This window comes from Melanerpes formicivorus, unplaced genomic scaffold (assembly GCF_026170545.1).
Source record: "Melanerpes formicivorus ecotype bairdi unplaced genomic scaffold, bMelFor1.0.p_v2 SCAF_4, whole genome shotgun sequence".
In the NCBI taxonomy this organism is placed as follows: domain Eukaryota; kingdom Metazoa; phylum Chordata; class Aves; order Piciformes; family Picidae; genus Melanerpes; species Melanerpes formicivorus.
The window spans coordinates 38,583,075-38,601,484 of record NW_027142356.1 but is presented as its reverse complement, the minus strand read 5'-3'; the positions used below and the strand labels follow the sequence as shown (position 1 = coordinate 38,601,484).

General features: G+C 54.1%; 1 protein-coding gene across 2 annotated transcripts in view; it reads right to left on the bottom strand.

Annotated features, from left to right (window-relative positions):
• Window positions 1-18,410, bottom strand: part of KIT (KIT proto-oncogene, receptor tyrosine kinase) — an 82,234-nt gene that overhangs the window by 7,360 nt on the left and 56,464 nt on the right. For both annotated transcript variants that reach the window (XM_068137704.1, XM_068137705.1), the window contains exons 10-17: window positions 16,258-16,364; window positions 15,382-15,508; window positions 14,276-14,380; window positions 14,077-14,187; window positions 9,858-10,008; window positions 8,271-8,359; window positions 7,397-7,524; window positions 2,728-2,850 (exon numbers count right to left, since the gene is read on the bottom strand). In XM_068137704.1, coding sequence (XP_067993805.1) covers window positions 2,728-2,850; window positions 7,397-7,524; window positions 8,271-8,359; window positions 9,858-10,008; window positions 14,077-14,187; window positions 14,276-14,380; window positions 15,382-15,508; window positions 16,258-16,364 — 941 coding nt within the window. The remainder of the gene's footprint in view (window positions 1-2,727; window positions 2,851-7,396; window positions 7,525-8,270; window positions 8,360-9,857; window positions 10,009-14,076; window positions 14,188-14,275; window positions 14,381-15,381; window positions 15,509-16,257; window positions 16,365-18,410) is intronic.

The following is an 18,410-nucleotide window of genomic DNA, read 5'->3' as shown; positions in this document are numbered from 1 at the left end:
GGTGAGCCTTGCAGAGCAGAGTTCATGGTTGGCCTTGGTGCTCCTGAGGCTCTGTTCCAACCTGAGTGTTTCTGTGACTCTGTGGCTCCTTATGCAAGTCTGCCTCTGTGGACTGGCTCCCACAGGCACACAGATGAGCTTCACATAGGCAAGATGCTTCAAGGCTTTCATCAAGAGTTAAAGACATCTGGCTTTAGCTCCTCAATGCCTCAGCAAAAGCAAAGACATTTCTACATGAAAGATATCTGCATGGACACATGCATTTGGGGCAGAAATGCTGATGTGCCTGAGGGGAGGAAGGCTCTGCAGGGGGATTTGGACAGGCCAGATTGATGGGCAAAGGCCAACTGTATGAGGCTGAGTGGGGACAGGGGTCAGCTTCTGCATTTGGATCACAACAACCCCAAGCAGTGCTACAGTCTTGAGGAAGAGAGGCTGGAAAGCTGCCTGGTGGAAAAGAACCTGCTCCTGCTGGTCAATAGCCAGCTGAGTATGAGCCAGCAGTGTGCTCAGGTGGCCAAGGAGACCAACAGCATCCTAGCCTGGCTCAGCAGCAGCAGGGAAGTGATCATGCACTGGTGAGGCCACACTTCAAGTACTGGCCCCTCTCTACAAGGAGGACATTGAAGTGCTGGAGTGTGCCCAAAGAGCAACACACCTGGAGAGGAGTCCAGGGCAGAAGTCTTAAAGAGGAGTAGCAGAGGAACCATTGTTTTCCACCTGGAGAAAAAGAGGCTGAGGGGAGACCTAATCATCTCCTACAAGCACCTGAAAGGAGGTCATAGAGAGGTGGGGGTCAGTCTCTCCCAGGTAACAAGGGAGAGGACACAAAGAAATGGCCTCAAGTTGCACCAGGGGAGGTGTAAACTGGGTATTAGACAGTTTTCTTCAGCAAGAGGGCTGTGAGGCAGTGGAAGAGGCTGCCCAGGGAAGCCACCAGGCCTGCAGGTACTTAAGGGATGTGTAGGTGTGGTGCTGAGGGCCATGGTTTGGTGGTGGAGCTGGCAGGGCTAGGTTAGCAGTTGAACTTGATGATCACAGAAGGTCTTTTCCCACCTGAAGGATTCTATGACTGATTTGTCATGTCTGTGTGGGGACAGACATCCCTTGGGAATGCTAACTGGAGCAAGGGAAAGGACACAGAAAGCCTTTGGATTTGCTTCCACCTTCCTTCCTCTGCCCCTTTCTTGTCTCACTGTAGGAGGCAGCCAGGCTTCTGTCCTGCTGTGGGGGAAAGCAGCCCTCTTGCTTTGAAGGGCTCATGCAACAATGCCTCCAAAGACACATTTCAAGCAGGCTGCAGAGCAGAGCCTTGATGCCTTCTGTGGAAAGGAGAGCCCAGGGCAAAGGAGGCAAATGGAAAGGGACAGAAAGGAGGTGGAGGGAAGGCAGTGCTGGCCACGGGCTGGCTCAGCAGGGGCAACTGCAGTTGTTGATTTCCTGAAGGCCACAGCCAGCAAACACTCTTCCTGGCCAGGCCAAGCCCCCAGCTGCTGTCAGCAGCACTGCCTCCCAGCAAAGCCCCCAGCCAGCCATGCCCCTGCCCTCCTAATCTGCTTTAAGATGACAGCAGATGCAGCTAGGTGCCTCCTGCAGCCACTGCTTCCTCTCTCCCCAGGCAGCTGCAGCCTCTCCTCCCCTGAACCCTCTCAGGCTACATGAAATCCTCTTCTCAGGCAACTCAGGAAGTTTAAGGGTAGTCTAGACAAGTAAAACTTAATCACTTACTGCCCACTTCCCTCCCAAGCTGCTGGCCTGCACTTCCCACTCCCAGGAGCTTGGACGGATCAAGCAGCTCCTGAGATGATCCTGAGCCTGGAAGCAGCTTTCTCAGACTACATGCCACTTGAGACATTGCCAGGGGAAGCATCCCTGAAGTTATTTTAGCTCCCATCATTCCCTAACCTCAGGCTCTAGGCACCCAGGGGCTGGCACCAGCATTGGTTTTGAAGACAACCAATAAAGTCATCTCTCCCATAAGCCACAAGAGGGATGCTGTAGGTACCTGGGACATCAGGGACTGCTGAGGAACATCCAGCTCTGGGGTGCCCAGCAGCAAGAGGACACAGAGCTCTTGGGAGTGAGTCTAGACACAGAGATGCTCCAAGGGCTGGAGCAGCTCTGCTGTGAGCACAGGCTGAGGGAGCTGGGGCTGTGCAGCCTGGAGAAGGCTCTGGGGGGACCTCAGAGCTGCCTGCCAGGACCTGAAGGGATCCTGCAGGAAGGCTGCAGAGGGACTTCTCCTCAGGGTGGCTGCAGACAGGCCAAGGGGGAAGGGTTTGAAGCTGAGGCAGAGCAGGGTTAGAGTGGAGCTGAGGAAGAAGTTGTTGAGCAGGAGGCTGCTGAGACTCTGGCCCAGGCTGCCCAGGGAGGCTGTGGCTGCCTCCTGCCTGGGGGTGCTGAAGGCCAGGCTGGATGAGGCCCTGAGCAGCTGAGTGTAGCTGAGAGCTGTCCCTGGGCATGGTGTGGAGGTTGGAGGGGATGAGCTCTGAGCTCCCTTCCAGCCTGAGCCATTCTGTGATGCTATGATCTCCTCCACAACAAGACACCTTTGGGCAGCAGTGTACAGAGCAAGGCTTTCCAGCAGCACACACTGTCCCTCCCCATGCTCCTGATCAGCAGGGATATTGATCAGGGCTGGGAAAGCCAGACCCCTGCCACACACTTTTCTTCCCAAGCCAAGACAGCAGGGACTCTTGTAGCCCACAGCACATCAAGCATACTTACATTCCCCTTGACCACATAATTGGAGTCATTCCTTATGTCTCTGGCCAGGCCAAAGTCACAGATCTTGGTGATCCGACCGTGAGTGAGGAGAATGTTCCTGGCAGCCAGGTCCCTGTGGATGCACTGAAGGACAAACAGACAAACAAGCCAAGCTACTTTAGAACCACCTTTGACCAGGCTGCTGCTTGCTTACCTCTTTACTTAGCTGCAACTTACTGCTTCATGCATTTTATGGCAAGCTGGAAGGTCATCATCAAGCCAGGTGTTAATGAGCTTCCTCAAGACAATGCTGGTGCAGCATCTTCACTCCCATGCCCCTGATCCACCAGGCTAGGGCTGTCCATGCCCTCAGTTCAGACCACTTGCTGCTACTTTGGAGCTTTCTGCTGTTTCACATCTGCAGCTGAAGCTCAGTGAACCTTTTTCTCTGACTTTTTTAAGCAAACAGAAATCACTCCCTGGTTTCCTAACACTGGGGGGGAAAAAACTGTGGCTTGCTCCTAAAGGAGTTCCAACCTTTTATTAATTAGCTGCTGGGGGTGAGGGGAAAGTGCAGCAGAGCTGAAAATAGGGAATGTTATGGTGACAGATTCATAGAATCACAGAACTGTCAGGGTTGGACGGGAGCTCAAGGCTCAGCCAGCTCCAACCCCCTGCCATGGCCAGGGACACCTCACACCACAGCAGGTTGCTCACAGCCACATCCAGCCTGGCTGCAAACACCTCCAGGGATGAGGCTGCCACCAGCTCCCTGGGCAGCCTGTGCCAGGCTCTTACCACCCTCATGGGGAACAACTTCTTCCTCACAGCCAATCTCAATCTCCCCATTTCTAGTTGTGCTCCATCCCCCCCACAGTCCTATCACTCCCTGACACCCTCAAAAGTCCCTCCCCAGCTTTCTTGTACCCCCTGCAGATCCTGGAAGGCCACAATGAGGTCTCCTGGGAGCCTTCTCCTCTCCAGACTGCACAACCCCAACTCCTTCAGTCTGTCCTCACAGCAGAGCAGCTCCAGCTCTCTGCTCATCCTCCTGGCCCTGCTCTGGACACCTTCCAGCACCTCCAGATCCTTCCTGGCACAGAGGCTCCAGACCTGGCCCCAGAGCTCCAGCTGTGGTCTCAGCAGAGTGGAGCAGAGGTGCAGTTGGGTCTCTGTACACAGAGTGCCTTAGCTCCAGCTGGGAAGTGCAGAGCAGTGTGAGCTTGATGGTTAGGATGCTTCAGGTGGCCTCATGGGAGGAGGATCCACACAAGTCAGCAGTGCAGAGCACCCAGCTGCTCTTCAGCAGCTTGGTTGTGTCTCAAAGGCTCAGAGGCATAAAAGTTGCTGTGTGCAGGAGTCAGGAGAGGAGGCTGAGCTGGGGGGATGGCTCCCTTATCAAGCACACTGTGCCTTCATCACAAGACAAGGCTTCCCCCAGCAGACAAAGCCTTTATTCAGTGCAGGCTGCACTACCTCTGCAGGAAGAAGCCCCAGACATGCTGCTTGCCTGAGCACTCCTTCACTTTGCTGCTTCAGTGCACTCAGTTTCATCTTCCAAGTGAGGAATGTGTTGGATGGGGAGGCAAAGGAGAGTGCCCTCATTAAAAACAGTCCCTGATGCAAGCATGCCAAGGGGACAGAGATGAAGTTGCTTGTGCAACCTGCAGCCAGCAGGTTTCCCAGCTGGATTTGCATCATCCTTCACATTTTAAGTCTGTTTTAAAGACTTCAAGACTCCTCCCTTGTTGGAAGGAGGAACAGTGAAGGGGAAAGGAAACCCAAGTGCAAAAGCAAAGTGCTGTGGACTTTGCTGGAGCAAAAGCAGAGCTCCCACTGCTGACACAGATCACCTCATCTCCCTTACACTGCACAGGAGGGGGTTTGCACTTCATCCAAGGTGCACCTGCTCTAGCCTGGGTCTCTGCTGCTTCTCACATTTACAAGTGAAATGGCATTTCTCCAACAGTATCTAAGAGCAACCATGGGAAGATCACTTCAAACCTCTAGAAAGCTCTTCCTGCTCTGTGACAGCTCCCCTGCAAAAACCCAGAGCAATCTTTGGTGCTCAGGGGACCCAGGGAAAATTCTTTGGGGCTCTAGGCTGATTTTTGCTGACCACACCAAGCTGTGTGGTGCAGCAGGCAGCTGGAGGGAAGGATCCATCCAGAGGGACCTGGACAGGCTGCAGAGCTGAGCCCATGACAACCTCATGAGACCAAGGGCAAGGTCCTGCAGCTGGGTCAGGGCAATCCCAAGCACTGATGTAGGCTGGGCAGGGACTGGCTTGAGAGCAGCCCTGAAGAAAAGGCCTTGGGGGTGCTGGGGGAGGAGAAGCTCAACAGGAGCCAGCAGTGAGCACTTGCAGCCCAGAGAGCCAAGCAGAGCCTGGGCTGCAGCAAGAGAAGTGTTGCCAGCAGGGCCAGGGAGGGGATTCTGCCCCTCTGCTCCACTCTGCTGAGACCACAGCTGGAGCTCTGGGGCCAGCTCTGGAGCCTCTGTGCCAGGAAGGATCTGGAGGGGCTGGAAGGTGTCCAGAGAAGGGCCAGGAGGATGAGCAGAGGGCTGGAGCTGCTCTGCTGTGAGGACAGACTGAGGGAGTTGGGGTTGTGCAGTCTGGAGAAGAGAAGGCTCCCAGGAGATCTAATTGTGGCCTTCCAGGATCTGCAGGGGGCTCCAAGAAAGCTGGGGAGGGACTTTTGAGGGTGTCAGGGAGGGATAGGACTGGGGGGGATGGAGCAAAACTAGAAGTGGGGAGATTGAGATTGGCTGTGAGGAAGAAGTTGTTCTCCATGAGGGTGCCCAGGGAGGTGGTGGCAGCCTCCTGCCTGGAGGTGTTTGCAGCCAGGCTGGATGTGGCTGTGAGCAACCTGCTGTAGTGTGAGGTGTCCCTGCCCATGGCAGGGGGTTGGAGCTGGCTGAGCCTTGAGGTCCCTTCCAGCCCTGACAGTTCTCTGATTCTATGACTTTACCTCTCCAGGAAATTATCCTGGATTAGGCACATCCTGTGAAACCCAACCCCAGCTGAGGTCTGAGGCAGTATGCTGCAGGGGAGGAGCAGCAAGTGAAATGTTGTTTAAACCTCATGCAAACAGAGAGCTCTGCAGCTGTCTTCAAACTGCTCTGGAGAGTTTGTAAACTCCCCAGCAGAGCCACAGAGAATAAATCTTCAGCTCTGGAGGTGTAATTATGTTTGAAGGCATCCACATGTTTTTGCTTCTCTCCATTTCATTCCCACAGCCCAGAGAAAACTGAAGGAGAGAACTTCTCAGAGTTCCTATGGGGTTTGCTGCCTTCAGGGCTATCAGAGGTTCTCATGGAACTAACAGTGTGCCCCAGGAAACAAAGGGAGGGCTGAAGGTCCAACCCCAAGAGGCACCAGCCCAGCCAGGCAGGGCTCAGCTGCACCTGACATCTCCCAACACATCATCACATCATTCCTCACTGCAGCCTCAGGGTGCAGCAGGCATTTTTCACAGGGGGACCTCAGAGCTGCCTGCCAGCACCTGAAGGGATCCTGCAGGAAGGCTGCAGAGGGACTTCTCCTCAGGGTGTCTGCAGACAGGCCAAGAGGGAAGAGTTTGGAGCTGAGGCAGAGCAGGGTTAGAGTGGAGCTGAGGAAGAAGTTGTTGAGCAGGAGGCTGCTGAGCCTCTGGCCCAGGCTGCCCAGGGAGGCTGTGGCTGCCTCCTGCCTGGGGGTGCTGAAGCCCAGGCTGGATGAGGCCTTGAGCAGCTGAGTGTAGCTGAGAGGTGTCCCTGGGCATGGTGTGGAGGTTGGAGGAGCTGAGCTCTGAGCTCCCTTCCAGCTTGAGCCATTCTGTGATTCATAGCAATTCCTCTCCCCTGACTCTACACATTTCTATGCCTAGTTTGTGCTGAGGAGCAAGGCCACTGGTCACAGAACCAACCAGCTTGGAAAAGACCTCCAAGATCACCAAGTCCAACCAATTACCCAACTCCATCTAATCAACCAGACCATGGCACTAAGTGCCTCATCCAGGCTTTGCTTACACACCTCCAGGGACAAGCAACCTGAACAGTGGATTTGCAACAGCACTGCTTCCTGTTGACCATACCCTGTTTGGTCTGATGTGAAACACTGCTTCTGGCCAATGAGCACAGCAGGGAACTCTTAACATTAGCCAAAGCCTCAGGTTCAAGAATCACAGAACTGTCAGGGTTGGAAGGGACCTCAAGGCTCAGCCAGCTCCAACCCCCCTGCCATGGGCAGGGACACCTCACACTACAGCAGGTTGCTCACAGCCACATCCAGCCTGGCTGCAACACCTCCAGGGATGAGGCTTCCACCACCTCCCTGGGCAGCCTGTGCCAGGCTCTCACCACCCTCCTGGGGAAGAACTTCTTCCTCACAGCCAATCTCAATCTCCCCATTTCTAGTTTTGCTCCATTCCCCCCAGTCCTATCCCTCCCTGACACCCTCAAAAGTCCCTCCCCAGCTTTCTTGCAGCCCCCTTCAGATCCTGGAAGGCCACAATTAGGTCTCCTTGGAGCCTTCTCCTCTCCAGACTGCACAACCCCAACTCCCTCAGTCTGAAGGCTCTTAGCAGTTTGCAGTGTTGAACACACAAAGGCTCAGCACTGGCCATGGATCACATTAAAACACCCTGCAGAATGATCTTCAAATCCACTGATTCCAGCCAGCTTTGAACACAAAAATCTCTTAACTTACATTTTTGGAGGCAAGGAAACTCATGCCCCTTGCCACCTGGTAAGAAAAGCTTAGCAGGTCCTCGACATCCAGAGCAAGCTCATCATCTTCTGGCAGAGAGGAGGTAACATCCTGATCAGTGTAGGACCCTGCACAAGAGAAACCAACAGCTTTGGAGTGGGGCAAGGAGAATCACCTAGGAACAGAGCTGTCCTGACATTAAACACATCAGGGATGTGAGCAATCCACCAGGCAGCCAGGCAAGCAGCAAAAAATTAATGTAGGATAGAATAGAATAGACCAGACCAGACCAGGTTGGAAGAGACCTTTGAGATCATCAAGTCCAACCTGTCACCCAGCACCATCTCATCAACTCAACCATAGCACCAAGTGCCTCAGCCAGGCTGCTCCTAAACACCTCCAGGGATGGTGACTCCACCACCTCCCTGGGCAGCACATCCCAATGGCCAATCTCTCTCTCTATAAAGAACTACTTCTTAACACCCAACCTAAACCTCCCCTGGCACAGCTTGAGACTGTGTCCTCTTGTTCTGGTGCTGCTTGCCTGGGAGAAGAGACCAACCCCCACCTGGCTGCAGCCTCCCTTCAGGGAGTTGTAGAGAGCAAGAAGGTCTCCCCTGAGCCTCCTCTTCTCCAGGCTAAGCAACCCCAGCTCCCTCAGCCTCTCCTCCCAGGGCTGTGCTCCAGTGGAGGAAGAGCAGAGACTGTGATTGAACAGATTGCTCTCCCTCAAGCCTTCTCAGATCAGTTAATCACTTCTAATTGTCCCCAGCCATAAGAGGAAAGTACAATAAAGCTGAAAAAAGGTAAACCCATGAAGGCCCTCTCTCTGCACTCCCACCCACAAGCAGAATTCCTTTGTCACTGTGCTCACCAGACTTCACAGGCCTCTTCTTCTCAGCTTTTGGAGGCACTGCATATGACACTCCTGGTTTCATGTCCATGTACTCGTTGGCAGCATCCCTGCAGAGGCAGCAGATGAAGAGAAGCACAGCTGAGTGAGCAAGGACTCAAAAGCCACCCAAACAAAAAAGCCAAAGTTAGATCAACCTTCTTAATGACAGAAATCACAGAACCACTCAGGGTGGAAAAGCCCCTCAGGAGCACCAAGTCCAGCCATGAGCCCTGCTCTGCAAGGCTCACCCCTAAACCAGAGCCTCAAGCACCACATCCAAACCACCTTCAAACACAGCCAGGCTTGGGGACTCCACCACCTCCCTGCCCAGCACATTCCAATCCCTGACCACTCAAGGGAAAAACTTCTTCCTACTGCCCAGTCTAACCCTACCCAGTCACAGCCTGAGGCCATTGCCTCTTGTTCTGTCACTAATTACCTGGGAGCAGAGACCAGCAGCAGCCTCTCCACAACCTCCTTTCAGGGAGCTGTAGACAGCCAGGAGGTCTCCCCTCAGCCTCCTCTCTTTCACACTAACCAGCCCCAGCTCCTTCAGTTGCTCTCCATCAGATTTCTTCTCCAGGCCCTTCCCAGCTTCCTTGCCCTGCTCTGCCCTGGCTCCAGCACCTCCACATCTCTCTTGTGTTGAGCTGCCCAGAACTGGGCACAGCACTCCAGGTGTGTCCTGAGCAGAGCTGAGTGCCAGGGGACAATCCCCTCCCTGCTGCTGCTGGACACAGCATTGCTGATCCCAGCCAGGAGGCCTTTGGCTTTCTTGGCCCCCTGGGCACACTGCTGGCTCCTGTTCAGCTGCTTGTCCATCAGCACCCCCAGGTCCCTTTCAGCCAGCAGCTTTCCAGCCACACTGCCCCAAGCCTGGAGCCTTGCCTGGGGTTGTTGTGCCCCAGGTGCAGGACCTGGCACTTGGCCTGCTTGAAGCAATGGCTTACAAATGATCAGTAGATTGGAAACTCAGGGGTGTGTAAAAGCTGAGGAAATGCCTGTTCAGAAAGAGAGGTTTGAGCACAGCTAATGATGCCTCTCAAACTTTGGAGCCTGGCTCAGGTGAGACATAAAAACCTTTTCATACATTCACTGTTCAGACAGGGCTCACTCTCTATAAATTAACATCCAGATGTTTCACAGCATCTGCCAACCCTTCCTCCTGCTGCTCACACCAGATTCTACCAGAATAGTTCAGCATCTCATGTGGCAATTGAAATCCCAGACCGGCTCAGGCTGGAAGGGAGCTCAGAGCTCATCTCCTCCAACCTCCCCACCATGCCCAGGGACACCTCTCAGCTACACTCAGCTGCTGGGGAGCAGGCTGCCCAGAGAGGCTGTGGAGTCTCCTGCTCTGGAGCCTTTCCAGCCCCACCTGGATGTGTTCTGTGTGCCCTGCCCTGGGTGACCCTGCTCTGGCAGCGGGGTTGGACTGGATGGTACCTGGAAGTCCCTTCCAACCTCATGATTCTGTGATTCCCCTCTTATCAGCTTTATCTTATCAGCACCTCCTCCTTCCCCCTCTTCTAAGCCCATCAGCACGTGTCAGCAGGTCAGACTTACGCTGCAGGCTCTGCCTGATGCAAAAGGTTCTCATAAACTGCTGTCTCTGCATGCTCCTCATGTTTGGGACAGATGAATGAATCTCGTTTCCTCCTGAGGAAATTCAACAGATCCCCATAGCAGCAATACTCTGTGATGACCAGAGTGGGACCTGCAGAGGTAAGGGAGGTTTAGGAAGCAGATGAGTTACCATTTCCAAAGCAGAACACTTGACATAAAGACAGCATCCAGCTGAGCACACAGCCTGGGCAGGGTAAAACAATTCAACCTCACACTGCCCAGCACTCTCTAGGCTTCCAAAGCCAGAGGAAAGTAACTCAGGATCTTCCCTTTCACACATCAGCAGCTGTGGTCCAGCTAAAGCTGCAACACCCCCAATTACTCACCCCCCTCCCTCAATAGCATTAGTATGGCTCAGGTTGGAAGGGAGCTCAGAGCTCAGCTCCTCCAACCTCCTCACCATGCCCAGGGACACCTCTCAGCTACACTCAGCTGCTCAGGGCCTCATCCAGCCTGGCCTTCAGCACCCCCAGGCAGGAGGCAGCCACAGCCTCCCTGGGCAGCCTGGGCCAGAGTCTCAGCAGCCTCCTGCTCAACAACTTCTTCCTCAGCTCCACTCTAACCCTGCTCTGCCTCAGCTTCAAACCCTTCCCCCTTGGCCTGTCTGCAGACACCCTGAGGAGAAGTCCCTCTGCAGCCTTCCTGCAGGATCCCTTCAGCTCCTGGCAGGCAGCTCTGAGATGCCCCTGGACTCTTCCCTTCTCCAGGCTCAACACCCCCAGCTCCTTCAGCCTATGAAACTGAAACTCAAGGCTCCAGCAAGACTTGAACTCCTGATCCCTGCTTCACAAGAGCAGTGCTCTAAACACAGAAGAGAACTTCCACCTCTACAGTGCTACTGAACACTAAAACCAGGCAGTGAGGCTGCTACTGACTAATGAATCAGCTTTGCTTATCACAGTAGAGCTTGGAAGGGACCTCAAGGCTCAGCCAGTCCCAACCCCCCTGCCATGGGCAGGGACACCTCACACTACAGCAGGTTGTTCACAGCCACCTCCAGCCTGGCCTTAGCTTAAAGCTCTTTGTCTCCACAGCCTATACTTCTGCATTGTAGGAAAATTAAACAAGCCAGGCTTTTTCTCTCTCCCCCCCACTCCCCTCCCCCTCTCTTTGCTCATGTGCTAATGGTTTTTTTTTTGGCCAGCCACATCTGTTTGAGTTTTTTTGTGCTGCTCACTCACTTCCTGAGGGAAGTTATTCCTTCCAAAAGCCTTGGGAAGCAATTCAAAGCTGCTCAAACATTCCTCCTTTTGCTTCACTCCTGTTTACAGGAGAGCCTCACACCCCTTCAGGAAGGCTTGGGGAACGATGCAGGGGGCTGGATTCTGCAGCAGACTGGGGGGGGTGGAATCATTCAGACAGAACAGCCTGCTGAGATCCACAACCACACTGCACAAGGCCCTCAGAGCATTAAAAGGCAATGGGCAAGGAGAATCAGCTCATCTCCTGCGAGGATGTTTATAGATCAAACCTATGTTTTCTGAGCCAGTGACTCCAGCTATGGCCCTGGAATACCTAATGGCAGTGTGTGCTCCCTCAGCTCCCAGCTTGCTCTGCACCACCCTTTCCTAACCTCCCCCACTTCAGTTCCATTTTTGGTTGGTGGGGTTTCCCACCCCCCACACCCCACCACTTCCCTCCTGCAGTTAAAATTTATAGCCTGGGTAACAGCAAAAGCTGAAGTGTGCTGGGGGGGAGGCTGAGCTTGCAGACACACAGCTCAGGCCACTGGGTCTGCTTGAACCAGGTGGTTTCACCCTGCTTTGAAACCACAGAACTGTCAGGGCTGGAAGGGACCTCAAGGCTCAGCCAGTTCCAACCCCCTGCCATGGGCAGGGACACCTCACACCACAGCAGGTTGCTCACAGCCACATCCAGCCTGGCTGCAAACACCTCCAGGCAGGAGGCTGCCACCACCTCCCTGGGCAACCTGTGCCAGGCTCTCACCACCCTCATGGGGAACAACTTCTTCCTCACAGCCAATCTCAATCTCCCCATTTCTAGTTTTGCTCCATCCCCCCCAGTCCTATCCCTCCCTGACACCCTCAGAAGTCCCTCCCCAGCTTTCCTGTAGCCCCCTGCAGATACTGGAAGGCCACAATGAGGTCACCTGGGAGCCTTCTCTTCTCCAGCCTGCACAACCCCAACTCCCTCAGTCTGTCCTCACAGCAGAGCAGCTCCAGCCCTCTGCTCATCCTCCTGGCCCTTCTCTGGACACCTTCCAGCACCTCCAGATCCTTCCTGGCACAGAGGCTCCAGACCTGGCCCCAGAGCTCCAGCTGTGGTCTCAGCAGAGTGGAGCAGAGGGGCAGAATCCCCTCCCTGGCCCTGCTGGCCACACTTCTCTTGCTGCAGCCCAGGCTCTGCTTGGCTCTCTGGGCTGCAAGTGCTCACTGCTGGCTCCTGTTGAGCTTCTCCTCCCCCAGCACCCCCAGGGCCTTTTCTCCAGGGCTGCTCTCAAGCCAGTCCCTGCCCAGCCTGTATCAGTGCTTGGGATTGCCCTGACCCATCTGCAGGACCCTGCCCTTGGTCTTGTTGCACCTCCTGAGGTTGGCTTGTGCCCACCTCTCCAGCCTGTCCAGCTCCCTCTGGATGGATCCCTTCCCTCCAGCTGTCTGCTGCACCACACAGCTTGGTGTCATCAGCAACCCTGCTGAGGCTGCACTCAGTGCCACTGCCCATGGCACCCACAGAGATGTTAACCAAGCCTGGTCCCAGGGCTGATCCCTGAGGAACTCCACTTGTCCCTGGAGGCACTGACAGCCACCCTTTGGGGGCAGCTCTCAGGCCAGTTCTGGAGCCACTCAAACATGAGAGTGAGAGAAGTTCTGCCACCAATTTTTACCAACTCTTTTTTCTCCTTGGAATAAAACAACAACAAAGCAAAGAACTTAAAGGAGCAAAGGATTTGTGTCAGCAGCACCACTCTCTCAGATTAGAATGCACAGGACTCTGTCACCCTGTTGACATTTCAGCTGCTTTGTAGCTTTTACAAAGGCATTCACTGAACAGCAAAGGCAAAACATTTGGGGCTGTGTAATTGTTGGAGAACTTTGTTCTGCCCTCAGCTTTCTGCTGCTTGCAGTTTGCAGCTTTCCCCCTGCATGGAAACAAAGGCACTCAGTTGACATTAAAAGCCAAACATTTGGGGCTGTGTAAATGTTTGTTTGGGAACTTCTTTATTTGTCCTCAGCTTTCTGCTGCTTAGAATTTGTCACTTCCCTGGTGCCTTCAGGGATACATTCACAGCTTAAACAGAAGGCTGGGAGACTATACAAGACAGGCCTGGAGACATCACTTTGCAGGCCAGCAAGGAGCCAGCTCAAGTAACTTTCCCTGGGAGAAATGGTGTGGTTGAGGGCCAGACCTGTGCTCTGCCTTTAGTCATCTCACAAGAAGAAAGCACAATGAACACCCTCCTTGTTCAGCCACAGCTGCAGTGGTCCCACCACTCAGAGAACTGTCAGGGTTGGAAGGGACCTCAAGGCTCAGCCAGTCCCAACCCCCTGCCATGGGCAGGGACACCTCACACTACAGCAGGTTGCTCACAGCCACATCCAGCCTGGCTGCAAACACCTCCAGGGATGAGGCTGCCACCACCTCCCTGGGCAACCTGTGCCAGGCTCTCACCACCCTCATGGGGAACAACTTCTTCCTCACAGCCAATCTCAATCTATCCCCTTCTAGTTTTGTTTCCATCCCCCCCAGTCCTATCCCTCCCTGACACCCTCAGAAGTCCCTCCCCAGCTTTCTTGGAGCCCCCTTCAGATCCTGGAAGGCCACAATTAGGTCTCCTCAGAGCCTTCTCTTTTCCAGCCTGCACAACCCCAACTCCCTCAGTCTGTCCTCACAGCAGAGCAGCTCCAGCCCTCTGCTCATCCTCATGGCCCTTCTCTGGACACCTTCCAGCCCCTCCAGATCCTTCCTATAACAGAAGGCTCCAGAACTGGACACAGAGCTCCAGCTCTTAGGCTGAGCCTCAACTCTACCACCAGTAACTCAGAGGTGATAATCATGATGATGTGCAAGCTGCCCAGGGCAAGGAGTGTATTGAAGATGATGATACTTGGCAGCATTGGATTCTTCTGCCCAAGTTCCTCCTCCCCCTGGCAGTGGCAGAGGAATGGAAATCGATCGATAATCTGTCGTTAACCCCCACCTCCAACAGTGCAGGCTCCCAGCAGATTCACAATGTTAATGTGGTTTCCAAGGTAACTCAGCACTTTCAGCTCTGACATCAAGGCTTCTCTTTCTGTCAAATGGGCACTTGCTGCAAGGCAAAGCACAAACGTTCAGCACCCAACACATCCACCGGAGGCAAGGCAGGAGAGACTGCAGCCGGTGGGACAGCAACTTACTCTTCAACATCTTTACTGCCACTGTCATAGCAGCATCAGATTTGAAGAGGCCATAAGCAGTGGCTTCCACGACTTTTCCAAAGGCTCCAGCTCCAAGGGTTTTACCTAGGAGAGCAAAACAGAGTCAGAGAGCCAGAGAATGGGCTGGGCTGGAAGGGACCTCCAAAGGTCATCCAGTCCAACCCCCCTAGAGTCACCAGTGACATCCTCAACTAGATCAGGTTGCTCAGAGCCTTGGGGAGTCTGACCTTGAACAGAATTAGAATAGAATTAACCAGGTTAGAAAAGACCTTGGGAGATCATCCAGTCCAACCTATCACCCAGCACCATCTAACCAACTAACCCATGGCACCAAGGGCCTCAGCCAGGCTCTGCCTAAACACCTCCAGGGATGGGGACTCCACCACCTCCCTGGGCAGCACATCCCCATGGCCAATCTCTCTTGCTGGGAAGAACTTCTTCTGTCTCCAGGGATGGAGCCTCACCCTGCTGCAGTGCTCCACCATGCTCACAGAAGTATAGAATGATAAAATGGTCCAGGCCAGAAGGGAGCTCCTCAGGCCACCCAGACTGACCTCCCCACAGTCAGCAGGGACAAGCCAACTAGACCAAGTGCAGACCCAGTCATGGTGAAGGACTTGTTTCTAACATCCAATCCAAATCTCCTCTTTTGTTTCAAACCATTGCCTCTCATCCTGTCCCTGCAGGCCTTTGGAAACAGTCCCTCTGCAGCCTTCCTGTAGGATCCTTCCATGTATGGGAAGGTCTCTACCAGGCCTCCCTGGAGCCTTCTCTTCTCCAGGCTGATCCCCTCCAGCTCTCCCTCAGCACAGGAGAGGTGCTCCAGCCCCCTGAACATTTTCATGGCCCTCCTCTGGACCTGCTCCACCACTGTTGAGGGCACCTGGGGCACATTTACCTGAGGAGTTCAACCTCCTATGATATCAACAAAACCTCTCTGTAGAGGCACCTGCTTTCTCTTTTGCCCCAAGGTAAAAGGATGAACAGCTATCAGCATTAGCACTGCTGCACAACACCTTTCTGACACAGCCCTGCTGTGTGGGAGCCAAGCCTCTCTTCTGAAGTCAAAATAGATCTAAACTCACCAAAGCTCAACCTGTTCCTGGGAAACTCCCATTTGTGGTCATAGGGAAGCTGTGTTGGGTCTATGTAAACATAGTTGTTCCCATTTATTTCTTCAACAACTTTCCACTGGACTTCATATTTAGGTTTCTGGAAAAGAGGGAGAACAGCTGTCACAGAATCATGGAATGGTCCAGGTTGGAAGGGACTTCCAAAGCTCATCCAGTCCAACCCCCTCTGCACTCAGCAGAGATGCCCAACTAGATCAGGTTGCCTGGATCCCTGTCCAGCCTCACCTTGAATATCTCCAGGGATGGGACCTCAACCACCTCCCTGGGCAACCTGCTGCAGTGTTCCACCACCCTCGGTCCTGTCCCTGCAGGCCTTTGCAAACAGTCCCTTTGCAGCCTTCTTGTAGCCCCCTTCAGGTCCTGGCAGGCTGCTATTAGGTCTCCAGCTGAACACCCCCAGCTCCCTCAGCCTGTCCTTGGAGCAGAGCTGCTCCAACCCCCTGAGCATTCTCTTGCCCCTCCTCTGGACCCTCTCCATCAGGTCTGCATCCTTCCGATGTTGAGGGCTCCAGAGCTGCACACAGCCCTGCAGGTGAGGTCTCAGCAGAGTGGAGCAAGGTGGCAGAATCCCCTCTCTGGCTCTGCTGGCAACACTGCTTTGGATGCAGCCCAGGCTGGGATTTGCCTTCTGTGCTGCAAGCTCACCCTGCCTGCTCCTGGCCAGCTTCTCATCCACCAGCACCCCCAAGTCCTTTTCCTCAGGGCTGCTTTCTACTACCTCATCCCCCCAGCCTGTGCTGATAGTGAGATTGTTCACTGTCACTGCTGAAGCTGCCACAGGCAGCTCACATCTTTCCCTAAGTGAGGCAGGGGGGCTTCTGACTTTACCTGCAGATAGATGTACACCAGGACCACCACTATGATGCACATCAGCCCTGCAGCGACTCCAAAGGCGATCAGCAAAGGGGTGAAAAGCGTATGGGTACGGATTTGCTCTGGGGAGAGGGAGAGAGAGAGAGAGAGAGAGAAAATCCTGCTGAGGGACTCAACAAGAACAAAGGCATTCACAGAATCACAAAGCAGGGAGGGCTGCTTGGAGGAGACCTCCAAGCTCATCCAGTCTGACCCTCAACCCAGCACTGAAGAGTCAGCACCAAACCACGTCCCTAAGCACCACAGAGTGCTTGAACACCCCCAGGGATGGTGACTCCAGCACTGCCCTGGGCAGAACATCCCAATGGCTGAGGACCCTCTCTGTGAAGAAATATTCCCTGATATCCAGCCTGAACCTCCCCTGGTGTAGCCTGGAATCAGTCCCTCTAATGCTGCAGGTCAAGACAACTCCTTGGTTATTCCTTGTGAAACAGAGCTTGGGGGGTTGACTTCCCCAGCTCTGCTCCAGGTACATCTGAATGGCTTTCCTGGGGGGTGGACAGAGCTGGAACAGGAACCACCCAGCTTGCTGCCTCAGGAGTCTCAGCCTCACTAATTCACCAGGCATGGCACCAACACCAACCAGTGCAAGAGGTTTGGAGGATCTCAGTCAAGGTTAAGAAAGAAGCTGGAACAGGAACCACCCAGCTTGCTGCCTCAGGAGTCTCAGCCTCACCAACTCACCAGGCATGGCACCAATACCAACTAGTGCAAGAGGTTTCCAAGATGTCAGTCAAGTTACTTAAAGAAAGATTTATGGGTTGTCTTTTCCCCTAAAGTCTTAATTTCTTCTCTATTTTTCTCCCCCTCTCCAAAGACAATTTCTGCAGCACAGCCTTTACAAGGAGAGGTTGTGCTGAGCAGCCAAGCAACACCATGCCAGCAAAAAGAAATCTATCTGCCCCAATCTGGCTTATTTGCTTCTGTGTTATAATTGGGTGTAACAGAGAGGGGAAAAAAAAGCAGCAGCAGAACATTTGATTTTGCAAAGAAGAGCACAGATTTACAAACACATTTTGAGTCATCTCTGGTCTGGTGCCTTTCCTTCCACCCCCCCCTCCCCTCCACGAACTTCTAAATGCTGCTACCAAACTCCCAAGCCCTTCTGCAGTCTGTGGTTGTCAGTTCTCTGAACAACAGCAGGGCCCTCAGGCTCCAGGCAAGTCCTGCACAGAGTTTTCTGGTGAGACACTTAAAAAAAACAAACCACCGTGGAAAGATGAAGTCCTGACTTGGAAAACAAGAGGATGGCCCACACAGGCCAACCCATGGCAGGAAAGAGGAAAAGCAAAAGCAGAGAAGGGAGGGAAGGGAGGGAAGGGGGAAGGGAGGGAAGGGGAAGGGGGAAGGGAGGGAAGGGGAAGGGGGAAGGGAGGGAAGGGGAAGGGGGAAGGGAGGGAAGGGGAAGGGGGAAGGGAGGGAAGGGGAAGGGGGAAGGGAGGGAAGGGGAAAGGGGAAGGGAGGAAAGGGGAAGGGGGAAGGGAGGAAAGGGGAAGGGGGAAGGGAGGAAAGGGGAAAGGGGAAGGGAGGAAAGGGGAAGGGGGAAGGGAGGAAAGGGGAAGGGGGAAGGGAGGGAAGGGGAAAGGGGAAGGGAGGGAAGGGGAAAGGGGAAGGGAGGGAAGGGGAAAGGGGAAGGGAGGGAAGGGGAAAGGGGAAGGGAGGGAAGGGGAAAGGGGAAGGGAGGGAAGGGGAAAGGGGAAGGGAGGGAAGGGGAAAGGGGAAGGGAGGAAAGGGGAAAGGGGAAGGGAGGAAAGGGGAAAGGGGAAGGGAGGAAAGGGGAAGGGGGAAGGGAGGAAAGGGGAAGGGGGAAGGGAGGAAAGGGGAAGGGGGAAGGGAGGAAAGGGGAAGGGGGAAGGGAGGAAAGGGGAAGGGGGAAGGGAGGAAAGGGGAAGGGAGGAAAGGGGAAGGGAGGAAAGGGGAAGGGGGAAGGGAGGAAAGGGGAAGGGGGGACAAGAAATAGAGAAAAAAATGGGGAAAAGAGAAAAAAGAAAAAGAAAAAAGAAAATAAAAAGAAAAGAAAATGAAAAATGATAAGCAAGAAAAGGGGGAAGGGAGGGAAAGGGGGAAGGGAGGGAAAGGGGGGAAGGGAGGGAAAGGGGGGAAGGGAG